At 51.4% G+C, this 27,119-nt stretch overlaps 1 protein-coding gene and 1 long non-coding RNA gene across 2 annotated transcripts in view; one reads left to right on the top strand and one right to left on the bottom strand.

Moving 5' to 3' along the window:
* The window catches only part of LOC103117966 (ATP-binding cassette sub-family A member 17-like), a 72,018-nt gene extending 45,567 nt beyond the window's left edge, over positions 1 to 26,451 (top strand). Inside the window, exons 16-31 of the mRNA XM_060172558.1 lie at positions 419 to 569; positions 1,981 to 2,079; positions 5,573 to 5,735; positions 6,459 to 6,762; positions 8,610 to 8,883; positions 9,073 to 9,277; positions 9,788 to 10,001; positions 12,140 to 12,298; positions 16,786 to 16,964; positions 19,406 to 19,531; positions 20,263 to 20,457; positions 24,775 to 24,962; positions 25,289 to 25,459; positions 25,675 to 25,865; positions 25,972 to 26,045; positions 26,243 to 26,451. Coding sequence (XP_060028541.1) covers positions 419 to 569; positions 1,981 to 2,079; positions 5,573 to 5,735; positions 6,459 to 6,762; positions 8,610 to 8,883; positions 9,073 to 9,277; positions 9,788 to 10,001; positions 12,140 to 12,298; positions 16,786 to 16,964; positions 19,406 to 19,531; positions 20,263 to 20,457; positions 24,775 to 24,962; positions 25,289 to 25,459; positions 25,675 to 25,865; positions 25,972 to 26,045; positions 26,243 to 26,431 — 2,882 coding nt within the window. The 3' untranslated portion in view covers positions 26,432 to 26,451. The remainder of the gene's footprint in view (positions 1 to 418; positions 570 to 1,980; positions 2,080 to 5,572; positions 5,736 to 6,458; positions 6,763 to 8,609; positions 8,884 to 9,072; positions 9,278 to 9,787; positions 10,002 to 12,139; positions 12,299 to 16,785; positions 16,965 to 19,405; positions 19,532 to 20,262; positions 20,458 to 24,774; positions 24,963 to 25,288; positions 25,460 to 25,674; positions 25,866 to 25,971; positions 26,046 to 26,242) is intronic.
* The window catches only part of LOC132533064 (uncharacterized), a 147,762-nt gene that overhangs the window by 25,767 nt on the left and 94,876 nt on the right, over positions 1 to 27,119 (bottom strand). The window lies entirely within an intron of this gene.

Genomic DNA, 27,119 nt, shown 5'->3' with positions numbered 1-27,119 from the left:
CCGGGGTAAGGAGCCTGGTTCGAGCCCCCGGCTCCCCACCTGCAGGGGAGTCGCTTCACAGGCGGTGAAGCAGGTCTACAGGTGTCTATCTTTCTCTCCCCTCTCTGTCTTCCCCTCCTCTCTCCATTTCTCTCTGTCCTATCCAACAACAATGACATCAATAATAACTAAACAATAAAAAAACAACAAGGTACAGGTCCATGAAAGATGATGAATGACATAGTGGGGGTTGTATTGTTAAATGGGAATCTGGGGAATGTTATGCATGTACAAACTATTGTATTTACTGTTGAATGTAAAGCATTAATTCCCCAATAAAGAAATAAAAAAACAACAAGGGCAACAAAAAGGGAAAAATAAATATAAAAAATAAAACACACCATAAAACTGTTCCATGGTCTTTGAAATATTATTTCAGGTGCAGGCTATTACATCACTCTAGTGAAAACACCTGGATGTGACACAGAGCAGATAGTCCATGTGATTACTCATCATATACCAAACGCCATTTACCAGGCCAGCATTGGAGAGGAATTAACCTTTATACTTCCAAAGGATCAGGCACACAGGTAAGGGGCCTCGGGAGGCTCTCCAGTCCCCCCTCAGCTCCAATAAGCATCTGCACCTGCACTGCCAGGCCTCTGGTATTTCCTGGAGAAACACCCAATCAGAACACATTTTAAAATACTAGCATTTGGGTCGACAGATTAGCTGACTTGGGAAGTGGGCTGCTCTGCCATGTGTACAACCCAGGTTTGAACCCAGTGCCCACTGCACTGAAGGAAGTTTCAGTGCTGTGGTTCCCTTTCTCTCTCTGCCTCTCTGTCTGAAACAGTCAGGCCAGAGTGGTGAATCCCTGGAAATGGAAAAAAAAAAATTACTGTGATCTAATCATGTCATCTCCTTCCTTAAAACCCGAGTACTCTGTTGCCCTAGATCAAAGTCAGATTCCTTAGAGTGGCCTTCAGGGGTCCAGGACTGTGGATGTAGCTACCTGCACCCACACGACTGAGATCAGATGAGTCTCCTTTAAATGAATAACGTCAGAGCTGAGCTGATAACTCAGCCAGTAAGAGGCATATCTTGCATTCCTGAGGACACAGAGGCTTTGCCTACAGTCCCAGACCCCCTTATGCCAGAAGAGCTGAGCAGTACTCTGCTCTTTCTCCTCTCACTCTGTTGCTCTCATAATACAGGAATAAATCTTTGAAAAATCAACTATGTCAGTCTCAGACTGTTAACCAAACTCCCCTCCCTGGCTCCTCTGTCACCTTCAGTCAACTCCCATGTCACCTTCAGTGGGGAATTCACTCACATACCAGGAAGAGAATAAAAGCCACCAAGCAAGAACTCTGTATTTTCCCTGCTGCAGACCTACACGCCTGCTTGCTTTCACACTCAGTTCTCTTTCTTTCATCTGTTTATAGCCTCTTCCTCACAAAGCACCAGCTCAGGCTCCCATCACCTCAGCTTCTCGAAGATTCCCTAGTTTGATTCTTCTTCTCTTACTTATCTGCTTCATCCGTTTCTCTCCTATATCTTCTACGGGCCTCCTAGAACTAGGCTGTGTGATCTCCAACAAATTATTTACCTTTTTCTCTCTCTGCACTGTCCTCAAAGAGCTGTTGAGAGCGTTACAGAGTTGATCCATGCAGAAAGACTTCAAATAGACCCGGAGATTTCATAGACATTCCAAAAAACCACATTATTTCTTCTTACTGGAAGAAAAGATGTAGATTAATATTTACCTTCACTTAAACTGTGCTAGAACCATGTTTGATTTATCTTTGCAAGAGCCTGCTGTTACTAGTCTCCTTATTCAGGTCCACAGTCATGAAACTGAAGAGTTACAGAGCTGAGATCTGGACGGATGTCCTCTCCGTCACATAGTCCAGACTTTTTCCTCTGGGGAAAACCAAAGGGGAAGATGATAGGGCTTACCCGCCACTTTTGACAGATGACACTGCCCTTCCCTTTTAGGTTTGAGTCTCTCTTCGCTGACTTGGAAGAGAAGCAGGAAGAGTTAGGTATCACCAGCTTTGGGGCCTCTGTCACCACCATGGAGGAAGTCTTCATTAAGTGAGCAACTGTGAACCATAGACTTTGAGACTCTTAGGGCTAGACCCCCCCCCCCCCCCACCTCAGCGTTAAGTCTTTTGGCAACATCCTCACTGAAGGGCCTGCTAGCCCGTTGAGAGTACCGCCAAGCGGGAGGGCCCTGCGCTAATGGAGAACATGTTGAATGGACTAGAATTTAACAAGCACGGTTCAAACAGAATTTTCAGGCACGGGAAACAACAGTACAAGGGGCTTGGGCAGTGGGCACTGGCACACTTGGTCATGGGCACATCTTATGCACAAGGACCCAGATTTAAGCCCCAGGTCCCCAACTGCAGGGGGAAAGTTTCTCTGGTGGTGAAGCAGGGCTATGAGTGCTCCTTCTTTACCTCACCCAGCCTCCTCAAGTTCTCTCTTTTCTGCCAAATATATAAAAGGACAGAAGGAAGGAGGGCAGGGGAGATAGCATAATATTTATGCAAAAAGGCTTTCGTGCTTGAGGCTCCAAAGTTGCAGGTTTAATCCCCAGCACCACCATAGACCAGAGCTGATCAGTCGTCTGGGAAAGAAAGAAAGAGAAAAGAAAAAGAAAGAAAAAGTTTAAAATAAATGGAATACACCAGGAGCAGTGTATTTGTCTGTAGGCACCAATCCCCAGAGATAACCATAATGGCAAATAAATATATAAATAAATAAGCTAGCAGGGCTCGGGCAGTGGCACCCCAGGTTAAGTGCACACAGTATGAAGCACAAGGATCCAGGTTTGAGCCCCTGGCTCCCCATCTACGGGGGGGGGGGGAGTGTTAATTCACAAGTGGTGGAGCAGGTCTGTATGTGTCTTTTTTTTTTTTTTTTTGCCTCCAGGGTTATTGCTGGGGCTTGGTGCCTGCACTACAAATCCACTGCTCCTGGAAGCTATTTTTCCTTTTGTTGTCCTTGTTATTTATCATTGTTGTTGTTACTATTATTGTTGTCATTGCCTTCACTGTTCTTGGATAGGACAGAAAGAAATCGAGAGAGAAGGGGAAGACAGAGAGGGAGAAAGAAAGATAGACACCTGCAGACCTGCTTCACCACCTGTGAAGTGACCCCCCTGCAGGTGGGGAGCTGGGGGCTCGAACTGGGATCTTTACACCAGTCCTTGCGCTTTGTGCCATGTGCGCTTAACCCACTGCACTTCTGCTCAGCCCCCCCCCATATGTGTCTATCTTTCTCTTCCCCTCCCCTCTCAATTTCCCTCTGTCCTATCCAATAAAAAAATGAAAAAAAAAATAGCCACCAAGAGCAGTGGATTCAGAGTGCCAGCACTGAGCCCCAGTGATAACCCTGGAGACAACTAAATTAATTAATAAGCCAGCAAAGCAGCTCAGCTGGGTATTGCACCTGCTCTGCCACGCAGGCCACCCAGGTTCCCACCTGGCCCCACCACACTGAAGGATCCTCAGTGTCACTTTTTCTGTCATCCTCTGTCTCTATGTCTAACTCTGAAGATTTCAACCCAGGGAAGTAATGCCTTGGTAAAAACAAAAATAAAGAGATAAAAATAAATAAACCCACATTCTACCTGCAGCGGGGACACTTAAGCAGCAGTAAAGCAGGTCTGCAGGTGTCTGTCTTTCTCTCTCCCTCTCTATCTGCCCCTCCCCTCTTAAATTCTCTCTCTTCTATTGAATAAAAATAGAAAAAATAGTGGCCCGGGAGGTGGCGCAGTAGATAAAACTGGACTCAAGCCTGAGATGTTGACTACAGTCCCTGACAGCACACGTACCAGAGTGATGTCTGGTTCTTTCTCTCTCTCTCCTCCTATTTTTATCATTCATAAATAAGTAAAAATCTTAAAAAGGAAAATGAAAGAAAGAAAGAGGGAGAAAGAGAGAGAGAGAGCGCAAAGGGGAAAATGGCCGCCAGCAACGGTTGGTTTATAGTGCCGGCGCCAAGCCCCAGCAACACCCTGGAGGCAAGAATAAATACATAACTAAATACTGAATGTGTTTTGGATACTTTACTAGAAGTAACAGGTAACCCTACTCCACTTGGTTTGAATAATTAGGAAGCTGGTTAAACAGTTAGAGCTCTTTGTGGAAATGAATTTTCTTTTTTGTATTATCTTTACTTAGTTATTGGCTAGAGACAGCCAGAAATAGAGAGGGAGGGGGAGATAGAGAAGGAGAGAGGCAGAGAGACACCTGCAGCCCTGCCTCACCACTCGCAAAGCTTTCCCCTGCGTGTGGGGACTGGGGCCTTGAACCTGTGTGCTCAACCAGGTGCACCACCACCCAGCCCCAAAATGGATTTTCCTTACATTGAATTACTTCACATAAAGCAACTGACTGTGTGTCAACTTCTCCGTTACGTGTTCCGGCCACTCGTTGTCTGTGTGCCCCGTGTCATCACCATACCGCTGTGACTGCTGTGGCTTTTCAGTGTCACAGCTTGAATTCAGCTAGCACACAGCTCCTCAGCTTCATTCCATCAGTTGAATGTTGTTCTGATTATTATAGGATGTTTGTATTAACATAATTTTTTTAAATTTTAATGTATTATTTATTTAACGGAGACAGAGAGAGATCAAGTGGAGGGGGAGATAGAGAGGGAGAGAAAGAGAGACACCTGCATTATGAAGCTTTCTTCCTACAGGTGGGGGCCAGGGGTTTGAACCCAGGTACTTGTGTATGGTAACATGTGCGCTCAACTGGTGTACCACCACCAGGCCCTAGCATAAAATCTTAAAATAAACTTGTTGGGGGCCAGGAGGTAGCCCTCTGGTAATGTGCATGCCTTCCTATGCATGGGACTTCTGCTTAAAGCCCCATTGCCTCATGGGAGTACCATGTAGTGAGAGAAGCTCCTGGGGTGCTCGAGCAATGCTGTAATGCCTTTCTCTCTCTCTCTCTCTTTCTCTCTCTCTCTCTCTCTCTCTTATGTATCTTTATTTATTTATTTACTTATTTTTAATGACAGACACAGAGAGAAAGATATACACAGAGAGCAACCAGAACCCTGCTCCGCTCTGGCTTATGGTGGTACTGGGGATTGAACCTGGGACTTTGGACGCTCAGGCATAAAAGTCTTTTGCAGAACCATTATGCTGTCTCCCCAGCCTCTCATCACTTCAGTTCTCATGAAACTTCCTCTGTGCCTGGTGTTCCCATGTGATGGTATGGCATCAAACCCGGGTCCTTAAAATGGTTACGTGTGCCCTCTACTGGATGGGAATAGAATGGCTTCTACTACCTGCCCCTAAAATTAATTTCGTTTCAATTTCATGCATCTTGTATAGAAAACAGTGACATCTACTCTCGCTGGTGCTGCCTGAGCGGAGTTCCTAGGAGCTCGGTGGCGGGCAGCACAGTGCCTCCTCAGAGCCTCCTCAGAGCTCGTCACCTGCACAGCTCCCGCCTCCACTGTTCTAGTCCTCTGTTCTCCAGTTCTCGTGTTTTTTTTTTTTTTAATCCAAATAAAATGACACATGTTGTGATTTAATAATTTGTATTTCTTTCTGCATTTGCTTTAGGGTTACGCAGTTGGTAGATTCTAGTCAAACTCCCCAAGCCGCCAAGAATCCATCTGTCCATTCTCTCCCTCTGGTCAACAAAGTTCCAATTAACAGAATCAAGCGTCTTCATTCAAGGATCTTTTCAGTTTGGTCTGGCCTGCCAATCAAACCGAACACTGGGGTGAGCAACGTGCTTTAGACGCCAGCGAGAATGTGAGCCGGTGGGGTCTTTGGCATCACTAAAACAGGGATGCAGGTGTCTCTCTCTCTCTCTCTCTCCCACTACCCTGCTCAGTTTCTCTCTGTCCTGTAAAGAAATAATAACAATAACAATTACTAGGGAGTCGGGCAGTAGCGCAGCGGGTTAAGCGCATGTGGCGCGAAGCGCAAGGACCGGAGTAAGGATCCCAGTTTGAGCCCTGACTCCCTACCTGAAGGGGAGTCACTTCACAGGCGGTGAAGCAGGTCTGCAGGTGTCTGTCTTTCTCTCCCTCTCTTTGTCTTCCCCTCCTCTCTCTGCATTTCTCTTTGTCCTATCCAACAACAACAACATCAATAACAACAATAGCTACAACAACAATAAAAAAAATAGAGGGAGTCGGCAGTAGCACAGCGGGTTAAGTGCACATGGTGCAAAGCGAAAGGACCAGCGTAAGGATCCTGGTTGGAGCCCACCAGCTCCCCACCTTAAGGGGGGTCACTTCACAAGCAGTGAAGCAGGTCTGCAGGTGTCTGTCTCTCCTCTGTGTTCCCCTCCTCTCTTCATTTCTCTCTGCCCTATCCAACAACAACGATATTAATAACAACAATAATAGTAATCACAACAACGATTAAAAAAAAAAAGATTCCAAGAGAAATCAACTCTGTCCACAGCGCTAGTGGTGTCCTCCCCCCTTTGTTGTAGTACAAGCGTTTCTGCCAGCAGTTCTACACCATGTTCCTGAAGAGGGCGCTGTACTCCTGGCGCTACTGGCTGCTGATGTTCACCATCCAGATCCTGGTGCCGCTGCTGATCACAGTCTATAGCCTCTCTTCCCTCAGCCTCAGAGCAAGTACAGAGAACAACCCCTTGGAGCTGACGCTAAAAACATATGGCCAGACCATCGTACCATTCTTTATCTCTCCAAATTCCAGACTGGGGCCTCAGCTTCCCAAACACCTCAGAGATCTGCTTGTGGCCGAAAACCAGATTCCTTTAGAGCTTCCAGGTGAGTACCAGGCCCAGGAGAACTGACCACAGAGGGAGGCCTGTTGACCCTTAGAGTGACATGTCTGTCACAGCCTGTGAAGGTTCTGCTTTCAGACCACGTATCCAGAAATCTTGGAAAACGCCTCCCAGGGCTCTCCACTCGAGCACAGGGTCCAGCATAGCTAAGGCCCAGGTTCACTCCCAGCCTCACAGATACCAGAGCTGAATGGTGCTCTGGTCTTTCTCTCTCTTCCCCTCATAAAAATAATGAAATCAGGGGCGAGCAGTAATGCACCTGGTTAAGCACATATAGTGCAAAGTGAAAGGACCGGTTCGAGCCCTGGGTTCCCCACCTATAGGGGAGTCGCTTCACAAGCGGTGAAGCAAGTCTGCAGGTGTCTATCTTTCTCTCCTCTCTGTCTTCCCCTCCTCTCTCCATTTCTCTCTATCCTATCCAGCAACAATAGCAACAACAACAATAATGGGGAAAAGATGGCCACCAGGAGCAGTGGATTCGTAGTGCAGGCACCAAGTCCCAGCAACAACCCTGGAGACAAAAAAATAATAAGAAGAAAATATTTAAATAAAATTTTAAAAATCTTCAAATCTCAAATCATGTGAAAGGGAGGAGTCCCAGATATGAGACCACTGTCTCATCTTCCTGGAGGCTAAAGCACGTCCAACAGTGAGGTTGCTGGGCTGTCTTGAGTGTTTGGACTAACACTCCCTTGGTTGGGGGGCCAGTAAAGAGAAATACTTAACTCTGAGGGAGTTAAGAAATACTTAACTCTGAGTCGCACCCAAAAAAAAACAAAACAAAATAAAACACGAGAAATATTGTAATAGGAGACTTGGCTCACGTGTGAATCACTTTTGCTTAGTCATAATCCTGCCCCTGATCTCAGAATAGCTCATCTGGTTAGTGTGCTACTCGGCCACGTGACCTCCATCCTCACCACAGAGTGCTCCCACCCTCCATCCTCACCACAGAGTGCTCCCACCCCTCCATCCACACCACAGAGTGCTCCCACCCTCCATCCTCACCACAGAGTGCTCCCACCCCTCCATCCACACCACAGAGTGCTCCCACCCCTCCATCCTCACCACAGAGTGCTCCCACCCCTCCATCCTCACCACAGAGTGCTCCCACCCTCCATCCTCACCACAGAATGCTCCCACCCCTCCATCCTCACTCACCACAGAGTGCTCCCACCCTCCATCCTCACTCACCACAGAGTGCTCCCACCCCTCCATCCTCACTCACCACAGAGTGCTCCCACCCCTCCATCCTCACTCACCACAGAGTGCTCCCACCCCTCCATCCTCACCACAGAATGCTCCCACCCCTCCATCCTCACTCACCACAGAGTGCTCCCACCCCTCCATCCTCACTACAGAGTGCTCCCACCCTCCATCCTCACTCACCACAGAGTGCTCCCACCCTCCATCCTCACTCACCACAGAGTGCTCCCACCCCTCCATCCTCACTCACCACAGAGTGCTCCCACCCCTCCATCCTCACTCACCACAGAGTGCTCCCACCCCTCCATCCTCACCACAGAGTGCTCCCACCCTCCATCCTCACCACAGAGTGCTCCGGGCCCTCTCTGTCTGCCCTGTAGCCACGGCACACACAGCTCCCCGCTGGCCCGGCCCCACCCCACTGCAGGGAGTTGTGGTACAGTGGTTCCTTTGCGTTTCCCTCTGCCTCTCTCACTCTGAAACAGTCAGGCTTGATTGGGGCTGCAGAGTAGAGGGGCCACCGGCAGAGGTAGAAGTAGCAGATGGGAAGGAGGCCCCCACAGGCCCTCTCTCTCCCTCTGCCTCCCTCTCCCCCCTTTCCTGCTTCCTCTCTCTCATTCTCAGGTTTGGTAGAAGAATTCCTGCTGAAGAGGTTGGAGGAAGAGCCTGAGCAGTTTGATGGGAAATACCTCGTGGGGGTCTCCGTCGAGCACCAGGGCAACCGCAGCACGGTGACAGCGCTGTTCAACAACCAGGCCCTTCACTCGCCCGCGCTGGCCGTGGCACTGGTGGACAGCCTGCTCTTCCGGCTGCTCTCGGGGCCACGGGCTTCCATCACAGCTGTCAACCACCCCCAGCCTCAGTCGACCTCGGAGACTGCTGAGGACATCCTGTACCAGTGCGTCCCCACCCCGCCCCGCCCAGGCTCCAGTCCTCCTGCCTGTCCGTCTGTTCTCAGTCCTTCTCCCCTGCTGCCTGCCCTTGTCTTCCTGTTTCTCCGGTTACTTACAGCTGCAGTGTTGGGGGGCCGAGGCTGGGAGTGCCTGTGCTGAAACTGCTGCCTCTCCCCTCATGCCTACTCTCCCAGGGGCCCGAAAGGACACTATCTGGTCATCAACTTGCTCTTCGGAATCGCTTTCCTGTCCAGCTCTTTCTCCATCTTGACGGTCAAAGAGAAATCACTCAGGGCCAAACATGTGCAGTTCACCAGCGGGGTCTATGTAGCCGCCTACTGGCTGTCGGCTCTGCTGTGGGACCTTCTCTCCTTCCTGATTCCCAGCCTGCTGCTGCTGGTGAGGACCTTGTGGGCCGGCGCCCCATCTGTGCGTCCAGGAGGCTGACCTTGAGGACACTGCAAAGAACCAGAACCCAGATCCGAAGTCTAGACCAGCAGCTCTAGGCTGCGAGGTGACACAGCGTGTGAGAGCACCGTCAGTACTGACACTCAATAAAGGATGGTCAGATCCTGGCATCACCAGGAGCAGAGAGGCCTGCCCTCAGGTCTCCTGACGGGTAACCCCAAGGCTGGTGCTGCCGCCAGCACCTTGGGGTGTTTCTCATTCAGAACTAGCTCCCATACCTGCTTGGGACTGAGCACTGCAGCTCTGAGCCCCTGATCTCACCACACCAACGCCCGAGAGTGCCCCCTGGGAGCAGAGCCCCGCCGGTCCTGCCCTGCTGAGCAGGGAGTGGGACATGGCCGTTGGGGTTTGGGTATAGCAAGTGTTCCCAATGAGACCATCCTCTCCTGTCTCTGGTGCTTAGCCTGGACTCTGTGTGACTGCAGTTCTCCCCTCCCTAAGGTGGTGTTTCTGTGCTACAAGGAGGAGGCGTTCACACACCCGGCCAGCGTGCCGGCCGTGGTGCTGGCGCTCATGCTCTACGCCTGGGCCATCGTCCCCTTCATCTACCTGACCAGCTTCTGCTTCGACAATGCAGGCAGCGCCTGCGTCAAGCTCATCATCACACTCACCTTCCTGAGTATCGGGCCCTTCATCCTCGTCACAAGCGAAAAAGGTGAGGGTCGGCTTTTCTGCACCGCAGAGTGCTCCGGGCCTCTCCGTCTGTCCCTCTAGCCACGGCACACACAGCTCCCCGTCCTGCCAGCAGGCACAGTGGTGCTCCCATAAGTGTGGGACAGAGACCGGTGCACGGGCATCGCTGGCAGGCGGAGTCTGAAGAGCCCCAAATTGGAGGTGTCCCAGACACAGCACTCAGCAGAAAGGGTGGACAGGTGGACGTGTCATCCAGAGCAGAAGGAATATCCCCCCACCGCATGTAAAGGCTGTGCTGTGACCCTGGCTGGCAGAGCTTCAAGGGCGCTGTCCTGCTGGCATCTCTCTCGGGGGCTGCCACTCCCCATCCCCACTTTGCCTCAGCCTCCAGGCTAGGTTTCCAAATTTAGAATTCTTTCTTTTCTTTTCTTCCATGCTTCTACCACTCCTGGTGGCCACTTTTTTTGTTTGTTTGTTTATTTTTTTTTCCCTCCAGGGTTATTACTGGGCTCGGTGCCCTCACTATAAATCCACCACTCCTGGAGGCCATTTTCCCCCCTTTTGTTGCCCTTGTTGTTGTAGCCTCACCATGGTCATCATTATTGCCATTGTTGATATTGTTCATTGCTGGACAGGACAGAGAGAAATGGAGACAGGAAGGGAAGACAGGGGGAGAGAAAGACAGATACCTGCAGATCTGCTTTACTGCCTGTGAAGCGACTCCCCTGCAGGTGGGGAGCTGGGGGCTCGAACCGGGATCCCTGCACTTTGCACCACATGCGCTTAACCCACTGCACCACCGCCAGACCCCCCACTTTTTTTTAAGAGAGAGTGAAAGGGAGAGAGAGAGAGGATGAGATGGGAACACCCACAGCACCACTCCACAACTGGCGAAGCTCCCCTGCAGGCCTTCCCCCTTGCAGGGTCGCAAACCTGGATCGTCACGCATGAAGTGTGTGTACTATCTGGAGAATCACCTCCTGGCGCCCAGAATTCTTGTTTCTTATATGTTTAGTTTTCTGTGAGAAAGAGACCGGAGCGCTCCGCACTCTGTCACGCGCCTCTCGGTCCTCAGCTGTAGCGTGCTCACAAGAAGCACATCGGTTTTGCAAAGCTACTGTGTTTATTTGCTGAAAGTAAACACCTCAGCTCTGTATTAAGAAACACAGTTTACTGCAGCCACAGCTGCCCTCTCGCCTTTCAGGGGCTCCATTTACTTACTTGTCGAACAGAACCAGGAAAGGAACCCGGAACTTTGTGCACTCACGATACCACTGAGCATGAGCACCCTCCTATGTCAAATCTGGTTTGTTTGTCTGGATGGAGCAACAGGCAGAGAGAGAGTGAGAGAGAGATGAGAGACACGACAGCACAACTTCACCATGTGTGGAGCTGCCCCGGCACCCTCCATGTTGCTTCCACATTGGTGCCCAGGGTGGAAGTCGGGCCTCATAAAAAGTAAGACCTGTGCTACCTCTCATCACCTTTCTCCACTCCACGAAACATGACAGGTCGGCAAATAGCTCACTTGGGCAGTGGGCTGCCTTGCTGTGTGGACAGCCTAGCTCGAGCCTGGCTCCCACCGCACTGAAGGAAGCTTTGGTGGTATCGTGCCTTTCGCTCTATCTAAAAACAAACTAACAGGGGGCTGGGCAGTAGTGCAGCGGGTTAAGTGGTGAGGCAGGTCTGCAGGTGTCTGTCTTTCTCTCCCCCTCTCTGTCTTCCCCTCCTCTCTCCATTTCTCTCTGTCCTGTCCAACAACAACACAATAATAACAAGAACAACAACAACAATAAACAACAAGGACAACAAAAGGCAAAAATGGCCTCTAGGAGCAGTGGATTTGTAGCACAGGCACCGAGCCCCTGGAGGCAAAATCAATCAATCAATCAATAATTAAAAAAATAAAAATAAAGAATAAAACAAGCAAACAAACAAAACACAAGAAGCTAAAAGTTGCCTTCTCTTAATGTCTAAGAGAACCCTTTCTGTATATTCATGGCACAGAGGCTGAGTGGCTGCAGAGGGCCTGAGAGGAGAGTCCAGTCTCGAAGCGACCCCACACGGGGCGTGAAAGGCAGCGCCAACAGTGCTCTGTGGCGGAGGTGCTGGGCAGGTGTGTGTCTTCCTGCCAGTAGAGCTGCTCTTCTTCCCCGACAGACATGGGCTACACAGAAGTCTCAGAGACCTTGGACCAGATGTTCCTGCCCCTTCCAGGCTACTGTTTGGGAATGGCTCTCTCCAACTTGTATTATAACTTTGAGCTACAGAAGCTCTGCGCTGACAAGAAGCTGAGCCAGCTGGACTGCAACGACATATGTGAGTATAGCCGGCGACCTGGGAGTCACGCAGCCTGCACCACTTCAAGTGCACACCCGGTGGCTGGTAGCAGATTCCCCAGGCGGTGCCTTGTGCCACCAGCTGCAGGACACCTTCACCCCAAAAAGAGACCCCCTCTCCGCTAGCACTCACCCCCACCTCCCCCAGTTCTGGCAGCCAATAACCTATCTGTTGTGGGCTTTTCATACAGGAAATGATACAAACGGGACTTTTTTTTTTTGTAATGGAGTTGGGGGTTCAAGTCCCTGGTCCCCACCTACAAGGGGAAAGTTTCATGAGTGGTAAAGCAGGGCTACAAGAGTCTCTCTATCTCCCCTTCTCAATTTCTCTCTGTCTATATTCAATAATAAATAAATAAGGGGGGTTGTAGTGCAGTGGGTTATGCACGCATAGCTGGAAACACATGGACCAGCTCAAGGATCCCAGTTCGAGCCCCCAGCTCCCCACCTTCACCCCACAGGCGGTGAAGCAGGTCTGCAGGTGTCTGTCTTTCTCTCCCCCTCTCTGTCTTCCCCTCCTCTCTCCATGTCTCTCTGTCCTATCCAACAACAACAGCAGCAATAACAACAGTAATAATAATAATAACAAGGACAACAAAATGGAAAAAATGGCCTCCAGGAGCAGTGGATTCATAATGTAGGCACCAAGCCTCAGCGATAACCCTGGAGGCAAATAAATTAATTAATTAAATTTAAAAATTTTTAATGAATGGAGTTGGGATCTTGTGCATATGTGATATCACTGCTCCCAGGCCAACCTGCTCTTCTAGGCAAGAGACAGACAGACACCACAGCTCTAGAACCTCCCTTGGTGCCGCAGTGCTAGGTACTAGCACTCAGACCCGGGTCATGCCCACGGCAAGACAAGCTATCTTTCTAACTCATTTGTGCCTTTTCGCATTTGACTTCTCTCACTTAATAATGTTGCAGGGCTTGGGGGGCTTACAGGGGCGCTGGGCCATTACCACTCTGGGCCACCTTTTGTTGTTGTTGGTGGTGGTGGTGGTTTTTTTTTTTCTTTGTTGGGGGGATAATGGTTTACAGTTGACAGTGAAATACCCACCCCAAAGTCTTTTACTTTGGTGCAACACACCAAAGGTCACCTTTTTTACAGCGAGAAAGAAACAGCAGCCCAGGAGGCGGTGCCGAGATGAAGCATGTGCTAGCAAGCAAGAGGGACTAGCAAGCTCTGAGTTCAGCCTGTTAGCTCATGTGCCAGAGTGACTCTCTCTATTTCTCATGTGCTTTGAAACTGTTGAGAGACATAGGGGAGAGGGAAAAAAGACACGTCGCAAAGCTTCCTCCAGAGCGCCGTGCACCAGGCTCGAACCCGGGTCACACACATGACAAGGCGGGTGTACCGTTCAGGTGAACTGTCTTGTCTGCCCCTAGGGCCAATGTTTTACTTATCAGTTTAAAATTTTTAAATAGAGGGGGCTGGGTGGCAGTGCAGTGGGTGAAGCACACGTGGCACGATGCGCAAGGACCGGTGTGACAGCATAAAGATCCTGGTTCGAGTCCCCGGCTCCCCTCCTGCATGGAAGGGTCGCTTCACAGGCGGTGAAGCAGGTCTGCAGGTGTCTGTCTTCCTCTCCCCCTCTCTGTCTTCCCCTCCTCTCTCCATTTCTGTCTGTCCTATCCAACAACAATGACATCAACAACAACAATAATAACAACAACAATGATAAACAACTAGGGCAACAAAAGGGAAAAAATAGCCTCCAGGAGCAGTGGATTCATAGTGCAAGCACCGAGCCCCAGCAGTAACCCTGGAGGAAAAAGTTAGTTAAATAAATTTTTTAAAAAATCAAATAGAGCAAGCAAAGGAGATAGCATAATATTTATGCAAACAGATTTTCATGCCTGAGGCTCTGAAGTCTCAGGTTCAACCCTTGCACCACCATAAACCAGAACTGAGCAGGGTTCTGGGAAATTGAAAACAACAACAGTCAGAGAAGGGGAAACACCACAGCGCCATCTGTGGAGCTCAGTGCCATCTGTGATGTTCCCATGTGGTGCTGGAACTATGTAGCCAGGGGACCTCCATGGGTGGTGGGGCAGTGCTGTGATGTGACACACACACACACTTTTTTTCTTTTTCTTTTTCCATTTCTTTTTTCTTTTTCCTTTTGCTCTCTCTCTCTCTCTCTTTCTCTTTCTTTCTTTCTTTCTTTTTACCAGGGCACTGCTCAGTGCTGGCTTATGGTGGGTATGGGGGATTGAACTTGGGACCTCGGGGCCTCAGGCACAAGAGTCTGTTTGCGTAGCCATTATGCTGTCTTCCTCACAGCACCCCAATTTTATTTGCCACCAGAGTTCTCTCTAGGGCTTGGTGTCTGCACAATTAATCCACCATTCCTGGCGACCATTTTTTCCCTTTTTATTTATTTTTTCTTCTTTTTATTTGATAGGACAGAGAGAAGTTGAGAAAGGAGAAGGAGACAGAAAAGGAGAGAAAGAGGGGGTAGGTGGTGGCACAACACATTACAGTGAGCAAGGACCCCGGTTCAAGCCCCTGATCCCCACCTGCAGGGGGAAACGACACAAGTGGTGAAGCAGTATTGCAGGTGTCTCTCTGTCTCTTGCCCTCCCTTCCTCCCGTTCTCTCTCAATTTCTCTCAGTATCTCTCCAGTAAATAAATAAAAGCCAAAAATAGTAAAAAAGAGAGAGAGGGAGAGAAAGAGGTACTGCACCCCTGCTTCAGCTCTCATGAAGCTCCCCTGCAGGTGGGGACTGGGGACTTGACCCTGGATCTCCAAGGATGGTAGTGGTGTGTTCATCCAGCTGTGCCACTTCCCACCCCCTCCTGGGCTCTGGGTGTGTGTGTCTGTCTGTCTGTTTTCACTCTCAAGTGCAGACAGAATGAAAACATCAGCTGGGACCCTGGAATCATGTGTGTATGTGCAAGGCCCAGGCCAGTACAATTAAAAAAAGACACAAAAATAGACATAATTTTATTTTTATCCTTTTAAAGATTTTATTTATTTGTTTATTTATTTATTTATTTTGTGCCTCCAGGGTTATTACTAGGTCTCGGTGCCTGCACTATGAATGCACTGCTCTTGGAAGCTATTTTTTCCCCTTTTGTTGGCCTTGTTGGTTTTTTATCGTTGTTATGGTTATTATTATTGCTGTCGTTGCTGTTGGATAGGACAGAGAGAAATGATGAGAGGAAGGGAAGACAGAGAGGGGGAGAGAAAGACAGACACTTTCAGACCTGCTTCACCCCTTGTGAAATGACGCCCCTGCAAGTGGGGAGCCAGAGGCTCGAGCTGGTATCCTTACAGTGGTCCTTGCACTTATCCCGCTGCGCTACCATCCAGCCCCTTTTATTTACTTATTAATGAGGAGGATAGGAGAGAGAACGAACCAGACATCATTCAAGTACATGTGCTGCTAGGGATCAAACTCAGAGCCTCATGGTATCCACTGGACCACCTCCCGGACCACATAGACATTTTTTTTTATTTCTTTATTGGGGGATTAATGTTTTACAGTTGACAGACAGTAAATACAGTAGTTTGTACATGGATAATTTTTCCAGTTTTCCACATAATAATACAACCCCCACTAGGTCCTCTGCTGTCATGTTCCAGGACCTGAACCCTCCCTGCCCACCCCCCCACCCTCCCACCCACCCACCCCTGAGTCTTTTACTTTGGTGCAATACACCAACTCCCGTCCAAGTTCTGCTTAGTGTTCTCTCTTCTGATCTTGTTCTTGTTTTTCAACTTTTGCCTATGAGTGAGATCATCCCATATTCATCCTTCTCTTTCTGACTTATCTCACTTAACATGGTTCTTTCGAGCTCCATCCAAGATGGGGCTGAAAATGGTGAAATCACTGTTTTTAGTAGCTGAGTAGTATTCCACTGTATATAGACAACAACTTGCTCAGCCACTCATCTGTTGTTGGACACCTGGGTTGCTTCCAGGTTTTGGCTATTACACATTATGCTGCTACGAACATAGGTGTACACAGATCTTTTTGGATGGATGTGTTGGGTTCCTTAGGATATGTCCCCAGGAGAGCAATTGCAGGGTCATAGGGCAGATCCACTTCTAGCCTTCTGAGAGTCTCCAGACTGCTGTCCACAGGGGTTGGACCCACTGACATTCCCACCAGCAATGGGACTGAAGGAGGGCTCTTTTGTCCCCACAACCTCTCCAGGATTTGTTGCTGCTACCTTTTCTGATGTATGACATTCTCACAGGAGTGAAGTGGACATAGACATAATTTTAAATTACTTAGTTGGGGCTATAGAGACTTCTGTTATCAACCTCCACAAACCCTACTTAGGATTATCACCAAAAACCTAGTTTCTAACCCTCACCGCAGCCTGACCCCTTTCTTCCCCTTGCAAATGATGCTTCTTTCCAGTGGCATTTGTTATAATAGGAGGAATCGATCGAGGAAAGTGTCGGGAAAATCACCCCAAGACTGAGAACCTGTTTGTCCCGCTCTAGTGGAGGGATATGTGACCCAGAAGAACATCTATGCCTGGAAGTCTCTGGGGATGGGGAAGCAGCTGGTGGCCCTCGCCATCTCGGGGCCCGTCTACCTCAGCCTGCTGTTCCTCCTGGAAAGCGGCGTCCTGTGGAGACTGAAGGCCAGAGTCGCTGGCTCCAGCAGGAGGCAAATACTTGTGAGTGGAGCAGGCTGGGGACCGTGGTCCACGTGGCCTTATCCGCAGCACCCCAGAGAACCCGGGGCATCATGTCACACACTCAGGGCAGGGAGTCGACAGTCTGTGTCTGCGCAGCCAGAGACCTGGTGGAAGGGGAACGTGTCAGCTTGGTCAGGGGCTGGTCAGTCAAGCAGAAATGCAGTCCTTGGGGGTCGGGCGGTAGTGCAGCGGGTTAAGCGCACGTGGTGCAAACCGCAAGGTCCAGCGTAAGGATCCTGTTCAAGCCCCCGGCTCCTCACCTGCAGGGGAGTCACTTCACAAACGGTGAAGCAGATCTGCAGGTGTCTGTCTTTCTCTCCCCCTCTCTGTCTTCCCCTACGCTCTCTATTTCTCTCTGTCCTATCCAACAACAAACGACATCAACAGCGATGGTGACCACAACCAGGCTACAACAAGTAGGGTAACAAAAGGGGAAAAAAATGGCCTCCAGGAGCAGTGGATTCATGGTGCAGGCACTGAGCCTCAGCAATAACCCTGGAGGCAAAAAAAAAAGAAAAAGAAAAAGAAAAGAAAAGAAATTCAGTCCTTGGTTTCCTAAAGTCAGTCACCTTCTGAGCCAGCTCTGCCCTCTGGCATCTACCAGTCAGATGGGAGAAAGGCATATTCTATCAGCTCCTGGTCTGAAAGTCTTCCAGAGACAAAGGGCTCCCAGAAAATGGGGAAGTGGGGCAAGCAGGTGGGCAGGTGGGCAAGCGGGCAGGCAATGGGACTTGTTATACCTTATCACTCTCTGGGTCCAACCCAGTGCCACAGAGACTTCCTGTCTACGGGTCATGCTATGTTGATATGCCTTCAATCTTGAGAATTGTAGATGGCCCCCAAGAAAGGAACGTTGTGACGTGTCTGTGAGGTCGGCTGGGTCACCTAGTTCCTGTAGTTCCTGTGAACTGTCTCCCCCTCACAGAAGCAGTCTCCCCCTCACAGAAGCAGTCTCTCCTCACAGAAGCAGTCTCGCCCTTACAGAAGCAGTCTCTCCTCACAGAAGCAGTCTCTCCTCACAGAAGCAGTCTCCCTCACAGAAGCAGTCTCCCCCTCACAGAAGCAGTCTCTCCTCACAGAAGCAGTCTCCCCCTCACAGAAGCAGTCTCCCTCACAGAAGCAGTCTCCCCTCACAGAAGCAGTCTCTCCTCACAGAAGCAGTCTCCCCCTCACAGAAGCAGTCTCCCCTCACAGAAGCAGTCTCCCTCACAGAAGCAGTCTCCCCTCACAGAAGCAGTCTCTCCTCACAGAAGCAGTCTCCCCCTCACAGAAGCAGTCTCCCCTCACAGAAGCAGTCTCCCCTCACAGAAGCAGTCCTCCTCACAGAAGCAGTCTCCCCTCACAGAAGCAGTCTCCCCTCACAGAAGCAGTCCTCCTCACAGAAGCAGTCTCCCCCTCACAGAAGCAGTCTCCCCCTCACAGAAGCAGTCTCCCCTCACAGAAGCAGTCTCCCCCTCACAGAAGCAGTCTCCCCTCACAGAAGCAGTCTCCCCCTCACAGAAGCAGTCTCCCCTCACAGAAGCAGTCTCCCTCACAGAAGCAGTATCCCCTCACAGAAGCAGTCTCTCCTCACAGAAGCAGTCTCCCCCTCACAGAAGCAGTCTCCCCTCACAGAAGCAGTCTCCCCTCACAGAAGCAGTCTCCCCTCACAGAAGCAGTCTCTCCTCACAGAAGCAGTCTCCCCCTCACAGAAGCAGTCCTCCTCACAGAAGCAGTCTACCCCTCACAGAAGCAGTCTCCCCTCACAGAAGCAGTCTCCCTCACAGAAGCAGTCTCCCCTCACAGAAGCAGTCTCCCTCACAGAAGCAGTATCCCCTCACAGAAGCAGTCTCTCCTCACAGAAGCAGTCTCCCCCTCACAGAAGCAGTCTCCCCTCACAGAAGCAGTCTCCCCTCACAGAAGCAGTCTCCCCTCACAGAAGCAGTCTCTCCTCACAGAAGCAGTCTCCCCCTCACAGAAGCAGTCCTCCTCACAGAAGCAGTCTACCCCTCACAGAAGCAGTCTACCCTCACAGAAGCATTCTCCCCTCACAGAAGCAGTCTCTCCTCACAGAAGCATTCTCCCCCTCACAGAAGCAGTCCTCCTCACAGAAGCAGTCTACCCCTCACAGAAGCAGTCTCCCTCACAGAAGCAGTCTCCCCCTCACAGAAGCAGTCTCCCCCTCACAGAAGCAGTCTACCCTCACAGAAGCAGTCTCCCCTCACAGAAGCAGTCTACCCTCACAGAAGCAGTCTCCCCCTCACAGAAGCAGTCCTCCTCACAGAAGCAGTCTACCCCTCACAGAAGCAGTCTCCCCTCACAGAAGCAGTCTCCCCCTCACAGAAGCAGTCTACCCTCACAGAAGCAGTGTACCTCACAGAAGCAGTCTCCCCTCACAGAAGCAGTCTCCCCTCACAGAAGCAGTCTCCTTCACATGGCAGGTCAAGCCGCACAGCGTGGTCTCAGTGCCTGGCGACCAAGATGTGAACTTGGAGGCGAGAAAGATCAGCGCTTGTTTGGAAATGTTATGTGAAAACAACCCCCTGGTTCTTAAAGAAGTGTCAAAGGTAAAGTCAGATGTGGCTTCCATAGCAAAGGGGGGCCCCCCTTGTATAAGGGAAGGAAACACTGTCAGAAGGGGGGTACCCCCTATCTCCTGGGTAGGTGTCACTCTAGCCAGGGAGGTGCAGGAGGGAGGCTCCCTCAGAGTGACCACACCCAGTTCATCTGAGTCCAAAGACAGCCCTCCATAGTCTCCCCTGGAGTCCCTGATAGACAGGATGGCCTGGGATGGGGACTCCCCGTCGCCTCCCCGACCTGAGAAGCAGGGAGACCCAGAAGGCAGGAGGTGAGTGATTGAAGCCAAACCTCTCCTGCGTGGAGCAGACAAATTGTGGGGAGCCAAGACTGGAATTGACTGAAAGCTTACACTTCTCCCTGAGAAAACACCGCAGTCTGTTGAGCCACTGCCCCTGAATGTGCTGTCTCATTCTCTGCTTCCTTGTAGTTCCTGATGGCTTAAATCCAGAGTTAGGCAGCATGGGGTTTCTCTCAACCTTGTTTCAAGAACAGAGGGGAGGGAGACTGGCCATAGAGAACTAAGCCCGCCAGCAGGCATGCAGGCACAGAGAAGAGGAAACCCCACAGGGGAAGGCACTCTGGGGCCTGGCGCATCTGAGCCTGGGGCGCCAAGGACAGCAGGGCCCCACTCCACACTCAGTGTGCCCTGAGCAGAGTGGGTTCCGGGCTGCCCCCAGCCCAGGCCTTCTCACGGGCATCTTTTGTCCGGATGTCTCAGGTCTATGCACAGAAGGTCCCCCTACTGGCTGTGAATAAGGTGTCCTTCACTGTTCCCAAAGAGGAGTGCTTTGCCCTGCTGGGCCTCAACGGGACCGGGAAGACTTCCATTTTCAAAATGCTGACAGGAGAAGAGCCCATCACTTCCGGGGACGCCTTCATCAAGGGCACCAGCATCCGCTCTGACCTGGACAAGGTATGGGAGGAAGGGGGCACCCCTCTGGGTGTGGGGGGCTCAAGAAGACGGAGGCCTGAGGTACCCCTGGGGCATATAGGGCTTGGAGAAAGAGAACTGATCCTTGAAAACAGCAGGTCAGGTTTATGTATGACCCACAAGCCCATAGCTCCACCCGGGCCCTTGTTTCTGAGCTCCAGATCACACCGCACATGTGAAGCATGCAGGACAGATGGGTGTCTAGAAAAGGGAGGTGTGTGTAGAAATGGACCTACCCTATGATCCTACAATTGCTCTCCTGGGGATATATCCTAAGGAACCCAACACACCCATCCAAAAAGATCTGTATACACATATGTTCTGGGCAGCACAATTTGCAATAGCCAAAACCTGGAAGCAGCCCAGGTGTCCAACAACAGATGAGTGGCTGAGCAAGTTGTGGTATATATACACAATGGAATAATACTCAGCTGTAAAAAATGGTGACTTCACCGTTTTCAGCCCATCTTGGATAGACCTTGAAAATTTCATGTTAAGTGAAATAAGTCAGAAACAGAAGGATGAATATGGGATGATCTCACTTTCAGGCAGAAGTTGAAAAACAATATCAGAAAAGAAAACACAAGTAGAACCTGAACTGGAGTTGGCTTATTGCACCAAAGTAAAAGACTCTGGGGTAGGTGGGGAGAGAATACAGGTCCAAGAAGGATGACAGAGGACTTAGTGGGGGTTGTATTGTTATATGGAAAACTGGGAAATGTTATGCATGTGCAAACTATTGTATCTACTGTTGAATGAAAAACATTAATTTCCCGGGAGTCGGGCGGTAGCACAGCGGGTTAAGCACAGGTGGCGCTAAGCACAAGGACCAGTGTAAGGATCCTGGTTCGAGCCCCCGGCTCCCCACCTGCAGGGGAATTGCTTCACAAGTGGTGAAACAGGACTGCAGGTGTCTATCTTTCTCTCCCCTTCTTTGTCTTCCCCTCCTCTCTCCATTTCTCTCTGTCCTATCCAACAACAACGAGATCAACAACAACTACAACGATAAAACAACAAGGGCAACAAAAGGGAATAAATAAATAAATAAATATTTTTTAAAAAAAACATTAATTTCCCAATAACAAAATAAAAAAAGAAAAGAAAAGGGAGGTGTGTGGCTGGCTGGCTGTCAGGAAACAGGAAGTCTGTGGTCTGTCATCGGGGTCACAGCATTGAGAAATAGGAAGAACTGCTCATGGATGCAGGTCTTTTTGGGATGTGGACATGCCACTGAGGGGCCAGGCAGTGGCACACCTCTTTGTGCACACATTATCATATGCAAAGACCCAGGTTCCAGCCCTTGCTCACTCACAACCTGTGAATCAGTGCTGCAAGGATCTCTCTTTCTCCCTTTCCTCTCCATTTCTGTCTCTATCCAAAATTAATGATAAAATAATAATTGCCAGTCCCTGTTCAGATGCCAGATGCCGGGCTAGCTTCTCGGCCAGGAGACAGACAACCAGGGACTCATGGCTGACTGGGATGCAGTGCAATGCCATGCTGGCGTTATTCATCTGCATTTATACTCTCCAGGAAGGAAGTGGTAGGGTGTAAAAACAGGGTGTGACTAGGAGAGGGGGCGGAGCGAAAAGAGAGTTCGAACCAGTGGGATTAAACCAATGCCTTGCAGGCAGGGCAGGTCTCAGGTAAAACAGTGATTATGTAAACAGACCACAGGGTTAAGCAATGCAACAGAAGGGGCCTTAGAAGCAGAATTAGAAGCAGACCAACAAATAATAATATAGGGAGTCAGGAGGTAGCACAGCGGGTTAAGCACACGTGGTGCAAAGCACAAGGACGGGCAGAAGGATCCCGGTTCAAGCCCCCAGCTCCCCACCTGCAGGGGAGTCGCTTCACAGGTGGTGAAGCAGGTCTGCAGGTGTCTGTCTTTCTCTCCCCCTCTCTGTCTCCCCCTCCTCTCTCCATTTCTCTCTGTCCTATCCAACAACAATGACAACAATAATAACTACAACAATAAAACAAAAAAGGCAACAAAAGGGAATAAATATTTAAAAAATAAATAAACAATAAAACAAATAAACAATAAACAAATCATGAAACAACAAAGGCAACAAAAAGGAATTTAAAAAAAAAAAAAAAACTTGGTAGTAAACTAGAAGTAGAAACCTTAGGGTAGAATCACTTGGCAAAGAGAATCTACCAGAAACTCTCATGTTTAATAATAACATATTTGAAGCATCTTTATCCAAGTCACTGCATCCCCTGGCCTGGTAACAGTAAGTCCTGCCCCTGCAAGCAGCCTGACCGCCCTCCCTACAGCCAGATGTGTAGGGCCTCCTTCAGTGAGAAGGAGGGAAGGACAAGGAAAACATCAGTCATGTTTTTAAAAAGATGTCCCTAAAGAGGAAGGAGGAGAAGAGAGAGAGAGAGAGAGAGAGAGAGAGGGAGGGAGAGAGAGGGAGAGAGAGAGGGAGAGAGAGAGAGAGAGAGACAGGCCTGCCTCTCTGTTTTCAACATCTGTTTCCAGGGAGCGCCTGAGCTTGGGCACAGACTGCCTGGTGACTCACCACGAGCTGACAGTGGCAGAAACTCAGAGATAACTAGTGGAAGGTAGATAGCGTAACAGTTACGAAAGAGACTCTCATGCCTGAGGCTCCAAAGTCCCAGGTTCAATTCCCCAGACCACCATAAGCCAGGGCTGAGCAGTTCTCTGGTAAAAGATAAAAATAATAATAAATTAAATAGTAAATAATAATAATTATTATTACAAATTTTTTAATGCCTTAAGAAAAAGAAACTCAGAGATAAACTAGATGAGCCCAAATTGTTTATTAACAGCTGAGTAAAATGGAGAAGTTGTGGTATGTGGCGGGGATATAACTCAGCAGCTAGATCACCAGGCTCGCATGTCTGTGGCTCCTGGTTCAGTGCCAGGGCCTCAGGTACCAGAGCAGTGCTCTGGCTCCCCCCGTCTGTCTCTGTCTCTTGTGAACCTCCCTCTCTCTCTCGTGTGGACTAAACTGAAATGAATCTAGACCCTTCCTCGAAAGTCTGTGTCTGCTGAGGAAGGTGACTGGGAGGACAAAACGCTGAGCTGAGACAGCAAGTTGCAAAGGAGAAGATGGGATGACATCCCTGGCAGAACATCACCAGGTGGCTGCTCCATGGGCTTGGCACGCCACATCGGCCCGGTGCCGCCCCAGAAGGCTGGTGGTCCACGCCAGAGCAGCACAGGGCCTGGGGCCAGCCTCCCCCCTGCCCCTGACTCCAGTCTAGGCGGAGACCTTTTACAAAGGAGATGAAGCCATGGGTCACATCCAGTAGGAACTTGGGAGTAGAGTCTGGCTCTGGGGCTTCACCACTCCAGGCTGACTGCCCCCCACACCCCCAAAGAAGAAAGAGTGAAAGAGGGAGTCGGGCGGTGGCGCAGTGGGTTAAGCGCACGTGGCGCGAAGCGCAGGGACCGGCGTAAGGAACCCGGTTCGAGCCCCCGGCTCCCCACCTGCAGGGGAGTCACTTCACGGGCGGTGAAGCAGGTCTGCAGGTGTCTATCTTTCTCTCCCCTCTCTCTCTGTCTTCCCCTCCTCTCTCCATTTCTCTCTGTCCTATCCAACAACAAAGCAATGTCAACAATGGCAGTAATAACCACAACGAGGCTGCAACAACTAGGGCAACAAAAAGGGAAAAAAATGGCCTCCAGGAGCAGTGGATTCATGGTGCAGGCACCGAGTCCAGCAATAACCCTGGAAGGAAAAAAAAAAAAAAAGAAAGAGTGAAAGAGAGACAGGAAGAAAGGGAGAGAAAGCACCGCACAGAAACGTCTTTCTGTGCAGTGGGGACTAAACCCAAGCGGAGGCCGCATGCAAGGCAAGCGGTGCACTTCCCAAGTGAGCTACTTTGTCGGCCCTAGTGTGGGGAGCGAGGGCCAGAGCGTCACTCTGGCACACGCGATGCCAGGGACTGATGTCAGCACATGTGCTAGATGGGGTTTGTGGTGGGGAGGGAGAATACAGGTCCAAAAAGGATGATTATTATATGGAAAACTGGTAAATGTTATGCATGCAGAAACTATTGTATTTACTGTTGAATGTAAAACATTAATTCCCCAATAAAGAAATTAAAAATTAAAAAAAAGGATGTGTGCTAGAGACCCCAGTGCTGCACTGCACCACCTCCCGTTCACTGAGCACGTGCACAGAGCATGGCTCCAGTGCCGTGGGACTCCCACTGGGTTTGAACAGCTCTTCCTAGGCCCTCCGAGCTCCCCAACATCACCACCCACCCGTCTGTTCCCGGTGTGGCCACTTGCCGACATCCCCCCCAATAATGACCCCCCAGACCCGGCAGTGGACCGGCTACTGCCCCCAGTTGAACGCCCTGCTGAACCACCTGACGGGCCGGGAGACGCTGGTCATGTTCGCCCGCCTGCGGGGCGTCCCCGAGCGCCACATCGGCTCCTGCGTGGACCAGCTCATCGATGACCTTCTCCTGTACTCCTACGCCGACAGGCTGGTGAAGACCTACAGGTAAGAGGCGCTGGTCTTTCTTGTGCCGGCCGGAAAGCGGCCCCCTGCCCTGAAAAGTGTTCCGTGAGCTGGCTGTCGCCACCAGGGCTGAGACAGAGACACAGGGAGACACACACAGTCAGCTGAACTGTCCCCCTGCCACCCCCGTACTGGAAACAGCGGGAGCAGTGGCCGACCTGGACTGCCCCGTGTCGGGGTGATTTAGAGAGAGTGGACAGCAAGACCCTGTGGAGGCCTGGGGAGGGAGGTGGACAGGGATAGGGAAAGGCAGAGGGGACCCCTGGAGAGTGACAGCAGTCAGGCCCCTCACCTGCCCCTCTGCCCAGCGGCGGCAACAAGCGGAAGCTGAGCGCCGGCATTGCCCTGATCGGAGAGCCCGCCGTCATCTTCCTGGACGAGCCATCCACAGGCATGGACCCGGTGGCCCGGCGCCTGCTCTGGGGCACGGTGGCCCGGGCCCGAAAGGCCGGCAAGGCCATCGTCATCACCTCCCACAGGTAGAGCCGGTCTGAGGCTGTGGGGGGAGGGGCAGGCTCAGTGGGCTGCGCAGACAGAGGACCCAGGGCCTCTCTTCACAAATTCTGCACTGGGTGGGAGTCAGGAATGGGCCGATCTGGCCGCTGACACCTTCCCCTCTGCACAAGCCCGGCACAGAGGGTGGGCCCCGGCGCCCCTGCCCTGCCCTGTGTCAGGCCTCCGCCCCTCTCCCCAGCATGGAGGAGTGTGAGGCCCTGTGCACCCGGCTGGCCATCATGGTGCAGGGCCGGTTCCGGTGCCTGGGCAGCCCGCAGCACCTCAAGAGCAAGTTCGGCAGCGGCTACGTCCTGCAGGCCAAGGTCCAGTGCGACGGGCGGCAGGCAGCACTGGAGGAGTTCAAGGCCTTTGTGCACCTGACCTTCCCAGGTGTGTCCTGAGCAGAGCGGGGATGAGCCCTGGGCCCTGGGCCCTGACCCCCAGGGCAGGGGGCCTCCAGCCCGGCTCTGGGGGACACGGTCTCTCATCTGTGCAGGCAGCGTCCTGGAGGACGAGCACCAGGGCATGGTCCACTACCACCTGCCGGGCGTCGGCCTCAGCTGGGCCAAGGTGAGCTGGGCTGCTCTCGGGGCTCTCTCCTAGGGAGGGCACAACAGACCCACAGGGCCTCCTGGACCTTTCCAGCGGTGCCCTCCTCCCATCTGGAGGCCTACTCTGGGGCAGCTGAGAAGGGCTGGGCACCCGCAGGACTTGCCACCGGCTGAGGCTCCTGTGCCCATGGTCCCCTGCGCCTCCTCCCACCCTAGGTGTTCGGCATTCTGGAACAGGCCAAGAGGAAGTATCGGCTGGACGACTACATCATCAGCCAGGTGTCCCTGGAGGACATCTTCCTGAGCTTCATCCACCCTGCACAGTCCCGCCCCGCCCCAGGGAGACGTCCCTCGGCGGCCCCCCAGCCCTCCAGCCCCCTGCTCTCGCAGCATCTCGGGCTGTAATAAAGACTGCCCAGAGCCCACTAGCAGATGCACGCCGCCTGCCCCACCAGGAGAGCCTGTGCACTGCGCAGGAACGGATGCGCCCCGGGGGCGCCTGGCCTCAGAGCCAGGGCCACGGGCAGCGGGAGCACAGCCTGGCAGGGTAATGCCAGGCCCCGGGAGGAGGCGGCATCTACAGGCCTGGAGCCGTGGTTTCTGGCAACTTGCTTTTAAGGGCTCCCTTTGTTCTCCATCCTGGCCCCTCAAATGTGGGCGTCAGTCTGCATGGGACCCTGTGCCAGGAAGTAGAACAGTAAGAGCCACCTCTGAGGTGTTCAAGCCCCAGGGGGTGGGCCCAGGGACCCCTGCGACAGCCAGGTACTTGTTAGAAATGCAAGTTCTCGGGTCCCAGACTGAATCAGACATTTGGGGGGTGATTCTGACACATGCAGGTCATCAAAGCAGGGGCTACAGTGCCAGCCTGGGGCAGAAGTGGAGGAGACATTGGGGTGGGCGCTGGGGAGACTCTTTGGTGCCAGGATCTCCTGCTCCCTCCCAGCTGGGCTCTGCTCCCCACCTTGGACGCCACACACCTGGCTCCATCCTGAGGAAAGCCCTCCTTGGCCTCTCCCTACTGGCTGCCCCCAACTGCCCTCTGTCCCCCATCTCTGTCTCCCCTGAAGGCTCCTCTTGCAGCCAGCCAAGCTCA

Source organism: Erinaceus europaeus, chromosome 15 (genome assembly GCF_950295315.1).
Source record: "Erinaceus europaeus chromosome 15, mEriEur2.1, whole genome shotgun sequence".
Classification (NCBI taxonomy): Eukaryota; Metazoa; Chordata; class Mammalia; order Eulipotyphla; family Erinaceidae; genus Erinaceus; species Erinaceus europaeus.
The sequence above is the reverse complement of the archived record's forward strand: the minus strand, read 5'-3'. Positions and strand labels throughout refer to the sequence as shown.